The sequence below is a fragment of the Lactuca sativa genome, chromosome 5 (assembly GCF_002870075.4).
Source record: "Lactuca sativa cultivar Salinas chromosome 5, Lsat_Salinas_v11, whole genome shotgun sequence".
In the NCBI taxonomy this organism is placed as follows: Eukaryota; Viridiplantae; Streptophyta; class Magnoliopsida; order Asterales; family Asteraceae; genus Lactuca; species Lactuca sativa.
The window spans coordinates 366,274,900-366,292,530 of record NC_056627.2 but is presented as its reverse complement, the minus strand read 5'-3'; the positions used below and the strand labels follow the sequence as shown (position 1 = coordinate 366,292,530).

The following is a 17,631-nucleotide window of genomic DNA, read 5'->3' as shown; positions in this document are numbered from 1 at the left end:
AGAAGTAATTTCGTGTTGGCTTCATTAAAGTGATGGTTAAGCTCTTGAAGTTGCATATCAATCACCGCCTTAAATAAATCAACATGATAGTGGTGCAAGTTATTAACCTAAAAATAAAATGAATCTTTAATATGCAAATGAGAAAACACAATAAATAAATCAAGTTGGTAATATCAAACGTTACTAACCTGTGAACCTCTTCGACGACTAAATCCGTCATAATATTCATCTTCCATATCCACGATTCTAACATAGTGTTTATCACAAAATAAAGTAACATTCCCTAAAAGTGGTTCCCATCCTAAATCTCTAATGTCTTGAATTGCTTTTTTAGAGCTACTTATTTGATTCATTGCATTTACGATATATTGATCTTTTCTTTGTAATGTTGTATTCAAATGATCTGTAACTCCCAAGATATCAACCATCAAGTGTAGACAAAACACAAAATCAAAGGACTTTAATAACCTTAAGATGTGAATTGCTCCAGCTTTATGATCACGATCACTATTATCTTTACCAAGGTCTTCAAGTACTTCACAAATGGAAGAATATATGTTCTTGATATTCAATAGAGATGAAAAATGAGAACCCCATCAAGTATCAGATGGTCGTTTGATTTTAATTTCTAAAAGAAACAACAATCAAATAATCAAACAAATTAACAACAATCAAATAATCATATCACATTAAGAGTATTAAGAGTATGAAACAATATTTAAAAAATAATAATAAAATAAATTATATACAATTGAACGGCCAAACAGTGAATAAAAATTATGCTTTTAGATGAAAAAGGATTTGGAAATACAATTCCTTCATATTTTATTGTTTAGAAAAAGATGAATATTTATTTAATTGTGTTGTGTGGCTATGAGGATATCCCAAATTCCCAATTGCCAAAGTGCTTGAGTGAAAGAAAAACTTAAGGTATATTTTGTGAATGGAGCTATGTTGATTTTGACTCACTTTTTTTTAAGTTAATTTGTATTAAACTATGTATATTAGAAGATATCCTCAATAAAAATATTGGGCTATTAACCAACAGGATATGTGCTTTAAACTCCTATTCATATTTTTTTTTCTTTACCAAAAATACTAAGATAAGGCCACCAAAAACTATTATATATAACTTGTTAATATATATATATATATATATATATATATATATATATATATATATATATATATATATATTTATTTGCACAAATAAATTTCTCTTGCAAATCTTTTTTCAAATGATGTGGCTAAGCTACAACACCATCATTCTTTCTATTTTAGCAAGACTTGTAAACATGGGCGGAACTTTATTAGGACAAGGGGGCATAGTCCCCCTGACTTTTTTGTTACAAATAGTCCCCTATGCTTTCATTTTATATATATTAGACCAAAAAATATAAAATTTTGACGGTGGCCCCCATGCTTACCAATTTTTATACATATTATATTTTCAGCCCTCCAAATCATATGTTGAAACTTTGCCGTGCTTGTAAAATGTTTATGTTTGGCAGACTAGCTCAAAAGCAAGTTGTTGGCTGAAAAGCTAACTGCTAAATGATAAAAATATAATGTTTGATAAAATATATTGTGTGTGAGGTAAATAAAGTATATAACAGTTTGCTAATATCATAAAATGCTAAACAAAACCATAGATAGGGGAAAGGGAACCAATAACAAACCCCTACATTGTTATTTCCAAGCCTCGAAGCAATATCACGCCATTACGAGATAAACCTAGAAAGATAAAATCATACTATAAAACGAGATCACTCCATTATGAGATAAAACCACTAATAAACAAAGTTTACACAAACACAAAAACCCTATTCATTTTTCCAAGCATACAACACCAAAGAAAAACCAAGACCTTGTGATCGAGAATCTTTACCCAACGAACTCGACCAACTTACCCCTGAGTGATCCGAACCCGAACCAGAACCCCATAATTTCTCAGCCGAAAGACAAGTTTGAAACAAAAACACCGCATTCCCTATAAAATTACCAAAAAACCAACCATAAACATCCCAATAAACCTCAACCGGCAATCCATCGATCAAAATTGTGCAGTTTCCCCTAAACTTCCATCGAAGTCGCTTCACTTGCAACACCAATTTACCATCAATACGTATCAATAAACACGGATCATTAGTGCTAATTGTATCGCACTCGATCAGTACCTCATGTACTTGTCCCTTACCACAAAACTGGGCTGTCGTTGCATACACTTTTTTACCAAAAATATGTTCTTTTTTCGATACGAAAACAGAATTCGGTGAAGAAGTCATCACATGATTCATCTTTTTGTACACTTCTTTCTCCATATCACCCAGCAACAAGATCAGTTCTTGGTTGACAGTGATGGCAAAATAGAAACCCTCGATTGGTTCAGGGGAAGAACCGAATTTAGCAGATGAAAGATCCCAAAAGGCGTGGATTGAATTTGAACCCATTTCCATGGTTTTAAACCCTTTTCTTTTGGAGAACAACCATGGTTTGATTTCGAGTTTACAGACAGATTGCGTACTGGAATCATCGATTTCAACAGAAAGAGCTTGACCCATTATGTTTTTAGTCCAAGTTGTCGTGACGATGAAGCAACAACTGTGTAATTTACACTGGTAAACACAAGTAACAAGACTCTGTGCATTTCTATCGGTGGAAACACCTGACGAAGAAGAAGACGAAGAAGCATCGGCAATTTGAACGCCATTTTCACCGAAACAAGAAGGGAAATCCCTCATTCTTAACATCTAACCCACAATTCCGCAACTGGGTAGTGATAATCTTTGAAGGGTCCCCTTAAATTTGACTTACAAGAGTCAAGGTTACTTGAATGGAATGAGAAAGGAGCTTTGGGATAATCTTTGAAGGGTACCCTGAAGTATGTCTTTATAAAAGGGTCGGGATTTCTTGAATGAAATGGTATTGGATTGGTTTTTGTGAAGCTTTGTAGGGAATATCTGAAGGGTGCCCTGCAATTTGTCTCGCCAAAGATCAAGATTTCTTGAACGTGCACATGAAGCTTAAAGGATTTGTGAGCAATCTATGAAGGGTACCCTTAAATTTCGACTTACAATCTGGTCAATATTCTTGAATGAAATGGTTGTTGTGTAGATGAAGCTTAAAGAAGGACTTGTAGGATAATTTCTGAAATTTGACTTAGAAAAGGGTCAAGATTTGTCGAATGAAAGGGGCATTGGTGTACATGAAGCTTAAAGAAGAATTTGTAGGTGAATTTCTGAAGGGTGCCCTGAAATTCGACTTACAAAGGGGTCAATATTTAAAAGGACATTGTGTACATGAAGCTTAGATTGGCAAAGGGTTCAAGATTTCTTGATTTTTTTGAACCTAGAAGATTGCCCTACAGAATGGACAAGATTTCATGAAGAGAGAAATGAGTGTAGGGTGCATGAAGATCAGACTGATAAAATACGAATAATTCTTGATGTTCTGTAAAGAAATCTTCCATGTCTGAAGAAATGGGGTTCAGGCCTTCATGAAGAAAAAGATAGCAGCTTTGCAATGAACTTTCTCTCTCACACATAAATACACAGAGTTGTAGTGAGGGAGAATTCGAATGAGTTTGCTTTTCATGCTTTAGTTTAGGGCCCCCTTTTTATGATTGGTGTTTCTTTATTGTCTCAATAAATGGCGTTTGCTCAACAATATCTTTGCTTAAGAATGTAAATAACAATAATGAAAGGCATGTGAAAAAAGGAACATCTCTTAATCGGGGTATTATGGGAACTAGTTTTTGGGCCCTTGAAGATAAAGATTTTCCAATTGGCGGATTTGGATCCCGCAACTTTATATGTATCAATGGATATTTTAATCGTTAGTTTTAATATTTGTAATTTATAATCGATGGTGTGATAGATCTGTAAACTATGATCGTCTGATAGATCTATAAAATGTTGCAAATAAAGTTGAGGATAGGCCTGACAATCGTGTTATGTTCAGGTTGGCGTGTCGCGGGTTGCTGGTTGGCGGGTCAAAACATGTCAACCCAAACACGACCCATTTAAATATACAGGTCGCGGGTTGACGGGTTTGGAGCATAAACTCATATATGACCCGCAAACTCATTTATTTACCCGGGTTCACAGGTTGGCGGGTTCGTGGGTCAGATTTGGGTTCGTGGGTTCGATTCCATAAATAAAATTGACAATGAAACATGAATAAATTCTTGATTGTTGATTCAAACATATCCGAATTTTAGACACTTAAGTTTTAAACATCCAAACGAAAATTAAAAATATTCATAGAAACATATTCAAACTAAATATTAATACAAACATAGACAATTCAAGTGTTAAAGTAATAGCCACAGTTCCCATTTTTTTCTCTCATAAAAACAAAGTCAATTCTCTAACACCATTTTGATATCTGATTTCGATCACAAAGTAACACAGGTGAAAGTGGGATTGTGGGAGACCGGGAGACTGGATGTCTGGAAGAGGGAGATATACTCATACGCGATTTGATTTTGAGATTATTATTTAGGGCAAATGGGCAAAATGGTTACAGACTTAGTCTTACAGGTTACGACTTACGACCTTAGATCATCCACCACGAGTTAAAATTTCAAAACCGTCAAATAGTCTATGAATAAATAGTATATATTATATAATATTTATTAAATATTAATACTAGATACGTAATAACATTTAAACATAAAATAATTTTTTTATTAAAAATATAAACGGGTTGGCGGGTCAACCCGTTTATTTTTTAAGAAACTCGTATATTACCCGTTTAATTATCGGGTTGACGGTTTGGCGGGTTGGCGGGTTGAAAAATTCAACCCAAACTCATTTATTTCGTGTCCTGTTGTGGGTCGTATCGAGAATTGTCAGCCCTAGTTGAGGAGTTGAGGTCATTAATTAAGGGCTTGATAGATCTATAAAATATTGCATATAAACTTGTGAGGAGTTAGAATTATGACAAATTATATAAAATACACAAAGTTTATACAAAATTTGATTGGGAGATTTTGAAATTGGGTTTTATTTTTTTCAATTGTGTTATTACAAAATTTCATTAGCTTGCTTACATCACTTTAGGGTGATGAACCACTTGAGCGACCTTGGTAAGTTATTGCATAAAATCGTGATGCTCTAAGAGGAAAAAAAACGAAAAAATAAGAGAAAGTGGGTACAAATCTACGTAAATGTTTAATTTAACCTAAATATTTGGTAATTAGTAACATATATGTAAGCCACATCAAGTTTTGACTAGTCAACAAGTGAGAAACATAAAACTTCTGAAGGAAACCGATCGATTAATTAAATTTATAACAAATTTATAAACTTAACGACTTAATTGAGAAAATAAATAAAAATAATATAAAATCAAATTTTTATATAAACTTAATGTGTTTTATACAATTTCTCTTGAGATTATATCAAAATAAAGGTACGAAGAAGGACTTCATATACATATAAATAGCTTTTTTATTTTGAGTCTGTACAAGATTTATGGATAGAAATATGAGTAAAACTAATTTTCTTTTCAACATAAAAAACAAGAGGCATGGTTTATATTGCTTCATTTTGAAGGTGTGATAGATTTATAAATATTATGTCTACTCATAAATGAAAAATATATGTGTATGTATATGATGTCTTTAATATGTTCCATTAAAATTTGTAGAGTTTCATGTATTGTTGCAATAAAATAATATAGTCAAATGAAAAATAAAATGTTGATGTGACAATTCATTAAACTCTATAAAATTTCAATACATTATGGATGTCCTTTTTCAAGTTTGTATATTTCTACCCTTAAATGTTATAGTATTCCATTACCCCTAGATATATAGAGATATAAAATCTATATTATTCTTTTGTTAGCTAATATATTTTATATTATATATAAAATAAAAATAGATATACTATGTATATTTACAGATGTTATCATCTTACTTGGATAGTCTTCTACATAAAATGCAAGAAATGTCTTTTGAATCATAAGATGTTTTTTTATTTTACTTCGGGGTTGAAAAGCAAGCATGGTTATTATTAATAATCATGTACCTGATGGTTTTCGCATAGAGAGTAACATGACATTTTGTAAGGATGGAAATGTATTATAGATAAGTTATTTAAAATTCTTTCTAATTGAAATCAAGAGCTTTGTCTATAGGAGATTGTATCATTCTTATTAAGACAGTTCTTAGAAACGTGGATGGATATTTTTGTCTCTTTTTGAAGCATCGATCACCATTCTTGACCTTTTGGAATTTATGTGTGCTAACATTTTTTGGGGTTGTGATCCCGGAGATCGAAATATATCTTGGGTTAAATGGAAAAACATTCCAGCCTCTAAAGATGAGGGTGGTTTGGAGATTGGAAGTTTATTCGCGGTTGATAACGAAGATTTTCAACCAAACCTAATGGGTCATGGACTTCTATTATTATGACTATTCATGGTTTGATGGGTGGATCTAAATAAGTGGGAATCAAATCAAATTTAAAGAGTCTAGAGCTAGATTATTGGAACCATTAACATATCCAAGTAGAAAATATTTATTTAGACATGTTTTTAATAAGAATGTGGGAAATGAAAATCCTACAAAATTTTGGAACGATCATTGGATTGATGAATTTACTTTTCGTGATAGATTTACACGACTTTATGCTCTTAAAGTTGATAATGATTGTTTGGTGAAAGATAGGCTCTATCATGGGAGTTAAGGTGGAAATGGTGTCGAGGAGAAGTGGAGGAGGCTTAGAAGAGATCCAATTATGTATTCTCAGTTTTCCTGGGATGCAAATGATATATGGGTTTGGGTGCTTGATGGTTACGAAATTTTCGTGGTTTCTTTAGGTCGTCATTTGACTATACTTGTATTAATGTAGTTAAAAGGAGGAATTACAGCTCATTGGAATAAGTTTGTGCATATAAGATTAAATGTTTTGGGTATCATAGTATTCTTGATCGCTTGCCTACAATTACAAATGCCAATCTAAATAGGAAAGATATAGATGTTGATTCGCTTTTATGTCTGATATGTGACGGTAATGTTGAAGCTTTGGACCATATTATATATATATATATATATATATATATATATATATATATATATATATATATATATATATATATATATATATATATATATATATATATATATATATATATATATATATATATATATAAGCAAGCATTGTTTATTCTTTTTCTGAAATCTTTAAAATCCTTGTCATGCTTTATCACCCACAATGTTTTTTCTTTCTATAAGTTAAAACTAAATTGGTATAACCTACTATTAAATTTTTAGGTACAGTGACTTCCTAAATTTTCTATAATATTCTTAGAATAGTATAAAATAACAAATGTTAATTTTATGTTTTCTTTTTCCAGAAACCAACTTTTGAACTTTCTTTTGAGTCCGATCCAATCTAAAACCAAAAAGCAACCCGGTTTTCTTACCTTTCAAACTTAAACATCTTTGTTTTAGTTTCACATTTTGAATTAACGTAATGCAAGATGTGCAGTGCATGTGTCATGTGTGTATTTCCCACATATCACACATCAATTATCTTTTAAAAAAAAACAATTAACACATGTACTCACTAATTTTACTCTTAAATCTACACAACTTTCATGCACTCACTAATTTAACTTTTAAATCTTTAAACCTTCAACCTTTAGCTGATGGACACATATCCAACAACTCCTAATAACGCTAGGTCCCCTTTGATATTTTATAATTTTGTTAGCATGTTATCTCAGTGATTAGATACTTTGGAAGAAAAAAATAACAAAACAGGCATAATTTCGAGAAGAAAGAAAGAAAAAAAAAAAAAAAAAAGGTAATTAAGAATGAATACTTGAAAGCTACAATAGCATGAAATAAAACAGTGGACATTAAGCACTTTCTACAAGCTTTTTACTGCTAGAGAGAGAGAAAAGCCACTTTGTTGCCTCCCTCTATCGACTACTCAATAGTCAATAGACATCATCGTGCAGATACAAGTCAAAAAGCAAAATCGAGAATGAGATTGAGATTCCACCCTGTCTCTCTTTTTTTTCTTTCAAAAGTAGATTGTCTTGTCGTTGCCAAGAATTATCATGTTTGATGTTTGGATAGTATTAGTATGATCTGCTATAAATGGATAGGGTTTGCACTTTGCATATATTGTGTTTAGGACTAGTTTAACTAAATATTGTATGACAAATACATATGTGGTGAAATATTGGAAAGCTAAAACAATGGATTTAAACCATATTACACTAAAATAGTGATTGTTTAACATCAAAATGATGATTTAATTACAACCAACCTCGAAAATGATGTTTTTTTTAGAGGTTTTCATATTTGACATCCATATTTAGTGTTAAAATGAAACCAACGCAAAAATTATGTTAAATTTAAAGGTTGGTTGCTCTAAAAGACAAAAATGATGTTAAATGAAGGACCGTTGGAATTGCTCTTAGGCTGGGTTAGCATTCTGACTAAAAAAACTAGTTTTATGGCTTATCAATAAATTATATCTCAAACTGCTTATTAAAAAACTAATTTATAAACTACTTTAAAGGTCTCGCACAATCTTATATTGCAATAATATAAAAAATAAAATAAAGTAGATTATAGGCGTCAAACAATTTACACATTTACTAGCTCCAGTTGAGTTCCTGAAGATATTAAAAAAATGTGTTACTTGTACATGTTTTACACAAACTACTTTAGAAATGGTTTTTAGTTTTACAAGTTTATTGTGTATATAGTAAATTACAAAACAGTCCCTAAATTGTCTTTTTTTTTTTCTACAACACAATGTATGCCACAAGTACTATCCATAAAATATAACACGAATCACAATTTTACTTGATAAGTAAAATCAAATATAACAACAATCACCTTTTTACTAGATACTTAAAAGTGCAATATAATACTACATCGAAGATGACTTTTAACCCATCTTGAATCATCAAAAAAGTAGATTCATCATTCATCTATTCTAGTGGGGCAATCCGATTGCCAGATGTGAATTTCTTGAGTTATAAATGGCAACTTTACAAAGAGACTGTAATGACTCTCCTTAGTTCTCCCTTTGGATTTGAAAACTGGAGCTGGAGCTACAAAGAAACGGATGGAAATATCAAAGAGTCTTAAATGGGGGCAGATAGGTTATAACTATCAATCATTATCAATACCCAACACATTAATTAATTACATGTCGTTAACAAGCAAACGAATCAAAAAACTAAGATCTAAACAACCCACATGTTGTCATGTCTACATCCATGAGGGTCTGTGTATCAAATATCTTGATGGAAATAGATATTTATTACTTTATGAATTATGATTGCTTGTTTATGAAATTTGGGTATTACATCCAAAGTCCAAAAAGGTTAAAACTTGGCAAATATAAATAATTCATCAAAATCCAATTCCACAAAACTATGTAAAGTAAAAGCAATGACAAAGAAACATAACACAAATATGAAGAAATTAAGTAAAAGACAACATACTCTGTGATCTCAAGCATCAGCAGGATCCTCTGCAACTCTTCCAGTTCCACCAAAAGGATCATGAGAAGGACCAGTTTCTTCTCCAATATGGCGTTGCACCAAACGCTGCAAATCAGCCATAACTTTCTGTTCACGTTTTGCCTTTTCTTCATAGTTAAACATGGCAAGAGCTCTTTTGTCTTCAGCACTATAAACTTGGTTTTCTTTCCTAATACGAATTGCATTCATCCTTTGATGCCTACTACCACTCATCACATAACCAAGATCCTCAAACTTACTAATCTCTTCAGCTGAAAGACCAACTTCTCCTCTTCGAGGGATACGTTTCCCTTGTTGAACATACTGTGCAATTGCATCACCTTCACCAGGCCTCAGTGCACCTCCATAGCTGATATGCCCTTCTGCTCTTGGCAATGGCATTGGACCTACTTCTGCTTCTTCATCATCATCATCATCTAAACCAGCTTTCTTTCTTGATTCAATCATCTCTTTCAGCAATATCAACTCCCGTTCAGCTTCTTCTGTTTTCACTGGTTCATCCACCTGTGGTTTGCTTCTATCATCATCTTCAGAGTCTGAATTCTTATCAGATGCTGAATTGTCACTGCCCTTTAAGCTCCTTTTCTTGCTTGAGGAAGAAGAACGACTTCTTTTAGTCTTTGATGATCCCTCTTCTCCATTACTTTCGCTGCTTTCTTCAGAATCACTATCTTTACTTTTTCTTGATGTACTTCTTCTCTTTCTCTTACTATCTCTCCTGCTGCTGCTCTTTCGTTTGGTGGATTTCCTCTTCTGCTTCTTTTTCTTCCTCCTCCTATCTTCCTCTTCAGAATCATCAGTGGATTCATCTGATTCGCTGTCACTCACGGATACTGATTTCCTGCTTCTCCGCTTACGCCTAGAACTTGAACGCTTGCTCTTCTTCCTCCTCCTCGATCTGGAATCATCTGAATCAGATTCCGAGTCCTCTGATTCTGATTCAGACTCGGATGAATGGCTCCTCTCCTTTGAATCTAACTCAGACTTTGTATCCTTGTACTTTTCATTATCTTCTTCAGCATCCTTCTCTGCAATTTCCTCGGGTTCAAGCTCATCGGGATCATCATCGCGCCTTGGAGGACTAGGTGTGATGTTCCATATACAATTCCTCAACATTTTCCTTAACTTTTGACGTTTTAGCCTCCGGTAATCTTCATAACTGGCTCCTTTTAACTCTTCGTCGGATTCAGACTCTGGTCCGTTCCCGTTCCCGTTCAGGTTATTACGATCAAGATACTGTTTCTTTTGGTCACCGTAATAAGGTTTCCTGTTCGTATTCATGGTTTTGATTCTAGGGCTAGGGCTTCTTTTAGATCTAGGATAATCAGGGGAACGATGAGTGCGGCGATAACTATTTTGATTATCGTACCTGCTATAGTCCGGGCTGCGACTCCGGCTACGGCTAACACTGCGATTACGATTCCTCGATTTTGAATAATCGGGGGAACGACGGTTACCCGGACGATTGAACTCATCATCGTACCTTGAATAGTCTGGGCTGCGACGAGAACTGCGATTCCGACGGTCACTTGGCGCACGAGAATCCGGCGAGTAGTTGCGGGTTTCTTTATGGCCGCGACGTCGCTCTAAGGGGACTTCAATGACGGAAGCGGTGTATCCCATTTGAAAGCAGTGGTTTGAAAGAAACGAAAATGGCGAAATCCGTTGGTTTGAGCCCTATAATAACCTCGGTTGGCAAAATTTCTTTGGAACCCCTACACTATTTAAATATCCAGTTTAGTCCTTTACCAACTCAGGTCATGCTTGCTTTGGATCTGACAAAAATGTTTGACTCGGTCAGCTCCATGTTTTGATATGGCTCAACTTTGCATCTATCCGGATCAATAATATCTGACTCGCACATACCAAAAAATCTTGCTAACTGAATCTAATTGAAATCCATTCCACCATTGCCCCTCAACCAGCACCACCCTCATCCTCCTTCTCCACACATCAATTTAGGGGTATTCGCAGTTTGGTTTGAAACCGTGAAACCGGCCAAACCGGTCATCGGTTTAGTTTTACGATTTGTATTTTTCTTTAAGGTTTGGTTTACGGTTCGAACTTTTCAAACCGTATTGAACAGTTTGGCTTACGGTTTTTAAAATTTCAAAAAAACGTATAAAAACCAAACCGGACCGTAGGATTGTATATATATTAATTAAATTTTTTTATATGTTTTCATTTACTGCTTTTTATTTACTATAGTTTTTTTATGACAACTTTAATATTGCAGATTTTTTAACAATATTAGGCCAATTTTTTATTGTTTTGACAGCTTTAATATTGTAGTATTTTTAACAATATTTCGTAAAATTTTAACTGTTTTAATACCTTTAATAATGTAGTTTTTTTTAATAAATTAGTTTAATGGACTCGATTAAAATAGACCTAAAACACCCAAACCGTGAAACCAAACCAGAGTCAAACCGTTAGTAACGGTTTGGTTTGGTTCAGTTTTAAATTTTCAACGGTTCAGCTTCGGTTTTTGCTTGACAAAGAGCAAAAACCGTTAGTAATGGTTTGGCTTCGATTTGACCTAAAACCGAAAAAACTGGACCATGGACAACCCTTACATCAATTTAATCTATGGAAAAAAAAAAAAAAAAAAAAAAAAAAACACACACACACACACGAAAAGAGGCACAAAAAACAGAAACACAAATAGAGAGTATCGATGCTGATGCTCAGGGGATCAGGGGAAGAAGACAACTCAAAATTAAAATTAGCCAACTTTGGTCCTTAAAGATACCCATCTTGCCATAATCTACCACAACTTTAAATTGTCTTGCATAACTACTTTTACGAAATTACTAGTTGGACCCTGAACTTTTATAATCAGTTATTATTATTATTATTATTATTATTATTATTATTATTATTATTATTATTATTATTATTATTACTGTTACTGTTACTGTTACTGTTACTGTTACTGTTACTATTATTATTATTATTATTATTATTATTATTATTATTATTATTATTTTATTATTATTATTATTAGAGCATTAGGGTAAAATTATCATTTTGTATTAGCCAGCACATTCAGTCAGATATACTATCAAACAACATGGTTTCTTATTCGATCAGAATCTATTACTCAGAAATACATTTTCCAGTAAGCAATTTCTCAGTCAGTAACTATCAAACGGGGCATTACTTTGATTCTTCTAAGTTTTTTTTTGGCCGACTAAATAGAAATATAAATAAAGTTTCTAGCAAGGTGCTTGGGCTAAAACAGGACAATTAAATCGAAATGTTCAAAATAAGATTTTGGAGCATAAATCTGAAGAACTGTGAAACTTATTTTTCCGGTGAACAACCCAATTAAAAGAAAATTAACAATATCATCAAATAATTTATCTTGTCTAGGTTTCGTATGATCAAACATGCATCTGTTTCTGATGTTCCAAATAGCCCACCAGGTTGTGCTAAAAATAGCCTCCAACACCAATCTTTTAATAGAGGACAAGTACACATCCAACAAAGACTTGAAACCTCCAACCAATATCAACAAAAAGCTATCAATATCACACCATCAACTTGGTTTCTGAATCAAAGTTTTTGTTACCCTACGCTCCACAAACAAATGATTAACTGACTCAAATTGATTTGTACATATAGAACAAAGAGACCGCGAAATATCAACCCCTCTAAGGAACAATGTAACATCCTAAAATCGAAGAGTGTATTCTTAAGTTAATAAAGTAAATAAAAATGATTTATATAAACAAATCATTATGAGGTAATCATATCATTGGTTAATATGGAGTTTACGAAGTTAGAAGATAAAATAAAAACAGTTCAGAAGTTAAAGGGTCAAAAGTGTTGATTTAGAAAAATGAGTTGACCAAAGTGTTAACGTAATTAGTGGAAATGACTACCAAAGTTATCTAATGGATGAAGGAGGACTTATTATGTCAGTCTGTTAGTCAAATGTGAAAACAAATGGAGTAATGGTAAAAATCGACAAAATGCATGAACTAGAGGAACTAAATGTGAAAATATAAGAAACAATATGAACACTCCCCTCATTTCTCTTCCAGACTATTTTATTCATCTTAGAGTCTTCTTATGGCGAAACCCTTAATAAGGGCCCAATAGGCTGAAAAATATTATTAAACTTCGTAAATTCGAACAAGATTAATAATGGGCCAAATCAATTCATCATCATCTCTCTTTAGCCCAAATTTTCGGCCCGTTACCCATTATCCATTGAGCTTATTATACAAAAAAAAAAAAGAGGAAATTTGTACATTGGACACCTCATGTTTGCATGGTGGTCTTCCATGCAAACATCACCTCACCATATCTCTCTATTCTCTAATTAATCTCGGCCAAAACCCCCACCATATCACCTCTATTTTTCATTCAAACACCTTCAAAACTCTCTCAAAAGAACTCCTCCTTCTTCCTCTAAATTTCGAGATTTATGGGTATTCTCAAGAGATTTTTCACCAAGATCATCATCTTTGGTAAGTTTTCACTTGGATCTATGGTTTAGCTTATTGATTTCTTCAAAAATCTCTTCTTAGACCATAACATTTCATGGATTATACATCTTTGCTTCATAGAGTTCGAAAATCCTTTAAGGAGCTTGCTAAAGTAGAGATCTTCACTTCATTCTTCATCAAAACCGAATCCAAACCTCCAAGTGAGTTCATACCCCCCCTATTTTCGATTTTTACTTTGTTTTTTGGGAGAATACAAATTGTTTTGTGTAGATCTATGTGTATATGCATGACTATGTGTGTTTTCATGAATTATTTGGTGATTATGTGTTGTTTACTTCATAAATCTAAAAATATGTTAAGAATATGAAGTTTATCACTTGGATCTTCATAAAAACCTTGAGAAAAATATGTGTTATCACATATAATATATGTAAATGTAACGCCCCGATTCTCAGGTATTGCTTAAATAATATTTTTTGGGTTAAGCTCTACTCAACGAGTTGGTTGACCTACTCGTCGAGTAGCAAGTGGATGAGATCGCGTGTTAAGTGACCTACTCGACGAGTCCATATTGGGACTCGACGAGTAGGATCTGGCAGATGAAACCCTAAATCTCGGTGTTTGCACCTCTATTTAAAGGAGCCTTAGCCTCATTTGGCCTCTTTGCAGTCTTTAAGAGCCCCTTAAAACCCTAATATGTGTGTGTGCCTTGGTGTGGTGTTTGAAGCTTGGAAGGAGAATCTTGGAGGAAGAAAGCTAAGAGTGCAAAGGAATTGGAGCAAGGAATGCGTGGGAAGCAGGATTTACCTCAGCTAGCATCCTTTAGAGGTATCAAAGTGCCAATCCTTACTTCCCTTTTTCCCTTTTGTTGAGTTTCTAGGGCTTTTATGGATTTTCAAGTTGGTATGATGAGCTATGGGCTAGATCTGAAGTTGTAACTTCAGATCTGGACCCTCCTTGGATTCTAGAAGCATAAAGTTTCAGTCTTGGTCGTGATTAAGGTCCCTCTTGAGCATGAAGTTCCATTAAGAACTTAAAATAGGCATTTAGAGCCTTTACAGCCATGCATGCACGTAAAGTTTGCAACTTTACGTGATAAGCATGCCCTAGAAGCTTGGATCTGTGATTTGGAGCCACTGCATGGCTCAAAACAAGTCAGTATGGAAAGTGGACTGAATGAACTCGGCGAGTCGCAAGGTCGACACAACGAGTCACATGAAGATGGTCGTGAACTCGACGAGTTGGATGAACAACTCGGGAGTCCGATAAAGATTGCCATAAACTCTACGAGTTGAAGAACAACTTGGCGAGTCGGGTGAGTTTTCCCTAGAATATGTATGCATGTGTGTCCGTCGAGTTGCAAGGAGGGAACTCGACGGGTGGTCTTAAAGTTTGAACGAGAATCGAAGGAACTCGACAAGTCACCCCAATGACTCAACGAGTTGGATTGAGTTGGGGTCAACATGGACTGCTGACCTTGACTGAGGGTTTTGACTTTGATCAGGGGTTGACTAGTGGGTTATGGAGTACCTTATAAGGTTAAGGACTTACGAGTATATTGTACTATGATAATAGGTGGCGGAGTTGGTGTCAAGTGATTCGTGAGTTGGAGTTTACCTTCCGAGTCGACATCTGCAAGGTGAGTTATCCTCACTATATCGATAGGGTCTACGACACCTAAGTCGGCCCTTTAGTTGTTATTGTTATGGTATACTACATATGGTTATGATCTGTTAGATCGGAATCGGGGTAGACAGTATGTTATGTTCTTATGATCCGTAGGGATTGGTATGTTAGTGACCTGTTAGGTCGGTACTCTAGTTACAGGAGAATTCTATGATTGATGATCAGTGAGATAGATATGTATGATGTTTGTATATGCCAGTATATGATAGTACTATTGACCTTGACTGAGGGTTTTAACTTTGATTAGGGGTTGACTAGTGGGTTATGGAGTACCTTATAAGGTTAAGGACTTACGAGTATATTGTACTATGATAATTGTAACGACCATAAATTTTCAATAAATTTTAACTTTTCAAAACAACCCATTTTCATAATGTTATTACAAAAAGGTTTTCAATACAATTATTATCAGAGTCTTCCCAGAACCATAACATAAAACATAAACACGAGGAGCGGTACGATCACGCCTTTGCCTTGCCACGGTCTCCTGAAGAACCTGAAAAACATTAAACCACAACTGTAAGCCCAAAAGCTTAGTGAGATACCCCCAAAATACCAACCACATATACCATACACACGTAACATGCTATATCATAACGAATCACAGAACAACCATGCATATCGGGTCTACTGTGTGACTGGTCCGCCGCACCAGCCAACAATCCACCTGGTCCACCCTCCGAGTCTAGCCATATACATCAAGTCTGCAGTGTGGTTGGTCCGCCCGCACTGGGCCTTCAATCCACATGGTCCACTCTCTGAGTCTACAGTATGACTGGTCCGCCCGCACCGGGCCTTCAGTCGGCCTGGTCCACTCTCCGAGCCTCGGCACGTCTGGTCCGCCCTCGTGGGGCCTACAGCCTATCCGGACCGCTCGCTAGGCCTTCGGAATAACCGGTCCGCCATGGGTATGTTGGGCTACAGCACAAAGCGGGTCCCGCCTCAACCCAACCCCAATCAAACAACCATGTGCACATAAAGATACAATCATATAACAATTCACATTCAATCAAACCGATCAAGCAGATCACGTATCATAATATACTCTAAACAGGATACCGACCTAACAGGTCACTAGCATATACCATCCTGATACCCGGATGCAAACATAACAAGGCAACAACATAACAACGATACCCAGATTACAATCCGATAAAAAGCTGGCCTTGGTGCCTTAGACCCTGTTGATATAGTGAGGATAACTCACCTCGCAACTGCTGACTGGAAAGATAAGACCGAGATGCTCTGACCACTGACACGATCTCCACCACTGGCTAGCACCAACACTGAACTCAAAACAAAAGCCAACAATTACCAAAATGCCCTTAGAAGTCAACTGGTCAACTCTTGATCAAAGTCAAAGTCAAAGTCAAAGTCAAAGTCAACCTTCTGGCTGACTCTACTCGTCGAGTCAGCCTGATGACTCGCGGAGTCCTCCAACACTGAAAAGTCCTACTCAACTAACTGAGTCATCCCTTGACTCACCGATTCATAGCTTAACCAGGAAAGGCTAAGACCTCAAGACCAGACTCGCCGAGTCCAAGAACAGACTCGTCGAGTCCAAGGCTATCTTCAACCAACTCGCCGAGTTGTTCTTTCAACTCGTCGAGTTCCTGCCCGCCTTCAAGCAACTCGCCGAGTACACCCTTGTAACTCGCCGAGTACCACTAGCTCTTAACCCATACAGAAGCCTTCCAGGCCATGCAGTCGATCCAAAACGTAGATCTACCCTTCTACAATCCTTCCATCACGTAAAGTGGCAAACTTTACGTGAATCCAAAGAGATCTAGGCATTTTACACTCTAGGGCTAGGGTTTGGGACAAGATGGCTTCACCAAACACTCAATAACAGGGACTTTAGTGCACCCTAGACCTTCTCCATTCCAGATCTGAGGTGGCAACCTCAGATCTAACCTTCAAACTCTAAAGCTAAACTTCCCACACATCCTAAAAATGATGAATCTAGATG

At 35.1% G+C, this 17,631-nt stretch overlaps 2 protein-coding genes across 3 annotated transcripts; both read right to left on the bottom strand.

Annotated features, from left to right (window-relative positions):
• Window positions 1-1,751: 1,751 nt before the first annotated feature.
• LOC111917641 (uncharacterized) lies at window positions 1,752-3,668 on the bottom strand. The gene has a single exon (XM_023913311.3). The coding sequence runs from the start codon at window positions 2,748-2,750 to the stop codon at window positions 1,824-1,826; it is 927 nt and encodes a 308-aa protein (XP_023769079.1). The 5' UTR covers window positions 2,751-3,668; the 3' UTR covers window positions 1,752-1,823.
• A 5,144-nt stretch (window positions 3,669-8,812) lies between these two features.
• Window positions 8,813-11,180, bottom strand: LOC111917643 (uncharacterized). Of its 2 annotated transcripts, none has more exons than XM_023913312.3 (2): window positions 9,481-11,180; window positions 8,813-9,084 (listed from the first exon to the last, which is right to left on the bottom strand). In XM_023913312.3, exon 1 carries the CDS (start codon window positions 11,140-11,142, stop codon window positions 9,490-9,492), a length of 1,653 nt encoding a protein of 550 aa, XP_023769080.1. In that variant the 5' UTR covers window positions 11,143-11,180; the 3' UTR covers window positions 8,813-9,084; window positions 9,481-9,489. The 2 variants fall into 2 exon arrangements, with proteins under 2 accessions (XP_023769080.1, XP_023769081.1); XM_023913313.3 differs by having other exon boundaries at window positions 8,813-9,078.
• Between the last annotated feature and the right edge of the window lie 6,451 nt (window positions 11,181-17,631).